At 42.4% G+C, this 4,880-nt stretch overlaps 1 protein-coding gene across 1 annotated transcript in view; it reads left to right on the top strand.

Annotated features, from left to right (window-relative positions):
• ELL2 (elongation factor for RNA polymerase II 2) overlaps positions 1–4,880 on the top strand; it is a 37,503-nt gene that overhangs the window by 5,892 nt on the left and 26,731 nt on the right. The window contains exon 4 of the mRNA XM_017812565.1: positions 624–1,155. Coding sequence (XP_017668054.1) covers positions 624–1,155 — 532 coding nt within the window. The remainder of the gene's footprint in view (positions 1–623; positions 1,156–4,880) is intronic.

The following is a 4,880-nucleotide window of genomic DNA, read 5'->3' as shown; positions in this document are numbered from 1 at the left end:
GCTATGAATGGAATGTTTGTCCCTCTTTCCCAAACCCCTATATATACCAAAGTTGTGATGAATAAAGCATTCAGTTTTGTACACGCAAACTGGATCGTTGCTTCCTTAAACCGTCACAAATGGCTCCTGATAACAGCAGCATGAATCCTTGAGGGGAATAGAGGCAAGGACGGAGAAGAGGTCCTGCTCCGGTGACAGGTCGCAATCGAACGGAACGAAAAGCGCGCTAAACCAGTTCCTCTCTGCTGGACAGAAGGTAAACGCGATTGCGGAATAGGGCGAGGTTTGAATGCTCGGAGGCCAAAGAGAGAGCTTCCTCCGATCGAAACAAAAAGGCTGCTTTAAGCACCTAGGGGCCAAAAATAGCTTCGAAACAAAAACGACGGGCAAATAACTGCCCTGAACAAAAGACTGCTTAGGAAATGGGATCTAAGATGTCCTCAGAGAAAAAGACAGTTTACCAACTGATGAAATGCCTTCTTAAACAACATGGGCTCGAATTAGATGACTTTTCCTTGCAAAACTTACTGCTGTAGGACGCAGCGCCACTGCAAGTGGGAAGAGAGCGCCAAAATAGCTGCAGCTCCTCGGCACCGCTACTGCCGGAGGCGCCGCCCCTGAAGTGCCTACGGCCACGGCCGCGGCCGCCGCCGCTTACTGCCGCCGCTTACTACCGCTGCCAGCAGCAGCAGCCGCTGCCGGGGGGGGCTGGCCGCCGTCCGTCTCGCCTTCCAGTTTCCAGCTCTGCCGTCGCCGCCAACCCGCGCATGGTCGGGGTGCGAGCGAACGCCAGCGAGCTGCCGCGCTGCCTCAGCAAGTTCCTGTGTCGCCGCCTGCTACCGCTGCCAATGGCGGCCGCTGCCCAGCGGGGGCTGCTCGCCGCCTGCCTCGTCGACCTACAGTTTCCAGCCTCTCCGCCGCGGCGGAACCCGAGCCGGCCCGCGACCCCCCGCCTCTCTGAGTCGCCCGTCCCCGACAAGCGCCCAGCCCGTCGAACTCGTTCTCCGATCGGAAGAGCTGCCTGACCGCCTCCCTCAGCGATTCCGAGCCGCCCAGCCTGGAGGACTCAGACTGCCGCCAGCCGCCTCTCCATCTCCGACAATTGAGGGGGGATGGGGAACCAGCCGGGGGGGTGGTCCCACGTCGACCCTGCACGTAAGTGATCGAGAGAAGAAAGCGAAATCTCTCTCTCATTACTCCTAATCTCTTGTGGGTAACTTAAAACCAATGTTTTACTTAAACTGGTATACAGAAGGTTTTAGGGAGTTTCCTGTGGAACGGGTCTTTGTGCTGAAGTTTTAGCGAAGTGCCTTGTTCTTGGTTGTGTTTTGCTCCTGTAAGAACCTTTTGCCAAAATATCGTATTCAGCAAAAAAAAGAGTTTTGGCAAAAAGAAAACGAACCCCTGACAAAAACAGTCTGCCAGGAGGGGAAAAAAAAAGTTAAAAATCCTCTTGCTAAAAGTCTGCCTTTGCAAAGGAAGAGATAAGGTGTGTTCACACAAAAGAGATCGTTTGTTGCTTAGTAACCGGGCGGGAGGTTTAAATCTTTCCGGCCAGAGAAAACTGTATAGCCTGACGCAGGAGGATTTAAACTGCCTGTTTCTCGGAGCTGGGGGGAAGTGGATTCTCTCGTCTTCTGTCTCGTCCGTTCTGGGATGGGGAAAAAGTAAAACCTTACTGCTTTATAAAAACTGTGACTTTGCTACTTTGTGGTTGGGGAAAAAAGTTCTCTTGTCTAGCAGTCTGAGGGGGGGGACGACACATAGAAAATCCAAACCTCTCTCTCGCTTTGAATTTTCCTGCTTACAAGACGGGGGGAGGGGGAGGGAGGCACTGCAAACTGAAACTCCTTCTATCACTCAGTTCCCTTATCAGTTGACTGCTTCTAACAAACCCTTTGGCGGGGGGGGGGATAAAGAAGCAACAGGCAAACCCCAAAACCTCTTGGGAAAGCAAAAAAAAAGGCTGCCTTTCTCAAGGAAAGCTAAGAAACCAATTAAAGCTAAACGTACTGCCTAAAAAGCAAAGATTCTCTAGGGAATAAATAAGCAGAGTTCCCTTTTGTTGTCTAAAGCCCTTAAAGCTGCCTTTACGCTGTCATCTGCTAAGATCAATATGATGCCCTGACTCCTATAATTAAAAATCAGAGATGAAATTGCAAATCATTGTATAAATTTATATTTTTATTAACTAGGAATGTTTAAGTTTTGTCTCGTCAAAACCAGAATACTGGCCTGAATAAGCAATGGCGAGCCACTTAAGTAAAAATGGAAAGAACTGTTATCTTGATTCCTGTGATATCTACAAATGAGAACTCCTAAAAATGAAGCCAAATGAAGAACCGTACTGAACATTGAAGTCAAAGAAAGCAACAACAAGAATCAGAGACTGTAAAATAAAATCACTAAATGCCTTGCTTTCTGTTTGCAGTATAGAATCTTCTAGTGTAACAACGTAATATTAAGTTTTGTTTTGTTGTTAAAATAATGTTTGTCTTTGTTTTCTAATTGTTTCAGCACGTGAAAAGATTCCCTGATAATTCGTATGAGGACTCATACAAGATTTCATGTGAATCAAATCTGGTTATAATAAGAAAACTCGCGGTATCTTTTTTTCAAAAAACATCAATAAGTTGTCATTTTAAATATGTATTTGCCTCATTATTCTCACTTTGACACTCACCATACACCGCTGACAGACTGCAGAGATACAAAAGGACTAGGAAGTTGTAAACAAGACCTCATAGGTGTGACTACTATAGAAAGCACATTTGTTTCACCAATGCTTAGGTTGCATCTAGTCCCTGAAATCAAGAACATAGATGCCTCATTTTTATGACCTTTGTTATGTCTCTCTATGTCCTTACCACAATGTAGGTATGTGCTTGTGTTAAAAGCCAGTCTGTTTTCTTCACTTTCAGATTTCTGAACCTTAATTTTAGGGGGTTTAATTTTGATCGCCTAATTTGGCTTGAGAAATACATGGATGCCAGTTATAGGAACTACAAAGGTGACAAGCTGTTACATACAGATTTGATTTGAAGTGTTTTCTGGTTAATTCAATGGAAACAGGTTTAACAAAGCAGAGCTTTTACGGATTAAGGTGGACAGTAAGACTTCCATATTTTTCTTAAAAGTGACTATAAAGATATGCAGAATGCTTTTACATTGATATGATTCCTTCATATGTCTTTATAATGCCAAGCTTTGTGGCCCAAATTATTCTGACATGTAATACCTTCGTATAATTATACTTTCCATGTAAGAGGGGCACATGAGTGTAGGAAGCAAGAAGCAATGGTAAAATGGTTAAAATTAGTTCCAATATTTTGTTGACATATTTGGCTTTGTGATTACTGTAAGTGGCATAAAGCTGCTTGAAATATTTTTTCAGGTATATAAAGAGCTGTACATTGTCTGGAAAAAGAGGCCTTCTTGCTAGATTAATTTTTACTAGTGGTGTTAAAAGTAAGGCTGAAGTGTTTCTTGTTAAATCCATTTAAGAATACTTTTGCTTCTAAGATGCAGCTATAGATTTTTGTTATTAGCTCATTCTGAATTGATACATCAAGGCATTGATAAGTTAAAGAAACTTTCAGTTCAACTTAAAGAAGATAATAATCAAGGCTTAGGTGGCATATTTAGTTCGCTTAATATGTTTAGTATAGTACCCTAGTTAAAGAAAGCAATTATAGTAATATTAATGGGCCTGTTTGTATTTTTTTGTATTATGCTTTGTATTCTCTGTTTATTATCTTGTATACAACACGTGGTTAATTGCAGTTTTGTGGAAAGCCTCAATCTCGCAGCTTGAAAACAAAAAGGGGAGATGTTGGAGTATAAATTCTTTATGACACAGAAATCTTAACCAGAAACCATGGGATTTAAACAAAGACAAGGAAAGTCTGTTTACATCCACTCCTTGAAATTCTTACATTATCTTTTAATTAACCAGACTTGTAGGCTCCATAGGTAAATCCCTTTATCACTTTGTTTGCCCCATCTGCCTTGTGATTGTGATAAAGAAATATCTGTTTATCTGTTTGAAGAAAAATATCTCCCTGTGTTTCCTGGATCTTTAACCCCAGCTATGAATGGAATGTTTGTCCCTCTTTCCCAAACCCCTATATATACCAAAGTTGTGATGAATAAAGCATTCAGTTTTGTACACGCAAACTGGATTGTTGCTTTATTAAACCATCACAAACCTAGACCTTGAGGTAGTTCGCAACTCATACAGGAAACCTACTCTAAGATAGTCTCCTTAAATATTGCCAAAGCAAAGGAGAAAACTTTTTCACCTTTTATGGTCTAAGGAGCTGAGCTTTTGGAACTTTATAATCAGCTTGAAGTATAAATGGACTATTTCAATTTGGATGGAAGAATATGGCTCTCATTAAATTGTATACGTCTTCAGGGTAAAAAAACCTGCCATTGCCTTCCGCAAACAAAGCAAGAAACCTAACAGATTCAAGGACTCAGTTCTGAAAACTCAGTGTAGGATCAACCCAAACTGTACACATGTGGAATTTTACTCGCTTTACGAGGATCCAAACCACTTTTTTCCTTCATAAGGACAAAATATTCCTACTTTACAAATGAAATGCATGCATTATTCAGTCACAGCCTACAGGGACAGGGAGCAGTAAAAGGAATGAGGGATGCATGGGAGTGACTTGGCTTAATGTTTGTGCTTCTCTTAAGATGATACACGTATTTATTAGCCAGGGATATATGTATGCATTCTCTTTATCAAAAGACATTTTAATACGCATTAGTTGCTGGGGTCTACACAGAGAGTCTCAGAGGGTCTTCTTGGGGATCTTTAGGCACCCCAGGGGGGTTGCTGAGCATTTGGACTTTGCTCGACCCTTCATCAT

This window comes from Lepidothrix coronata, unplaced genomic scaffold (genome assembly GCF_001604755.1).
Source record: "Lepidothrix coronata isolate B3197 unplaced genomic scaffold, Lepidothrix_coronata-1.0 Scaffold37, whole genome shotgun sequence".
In the NCBI taxonomy this organism is placed as follows: domain Eukaryota; kingdom Metazoa; phylum Chordata; class Aves; order Passeriformes; family Pipridae; genus Lepidothrix; species Lepidothrix coronata.
Note: the sequence above shows the minus strand (reverse complement) of the source record. Positions and strands in the feature narration are given on the sequence as shown.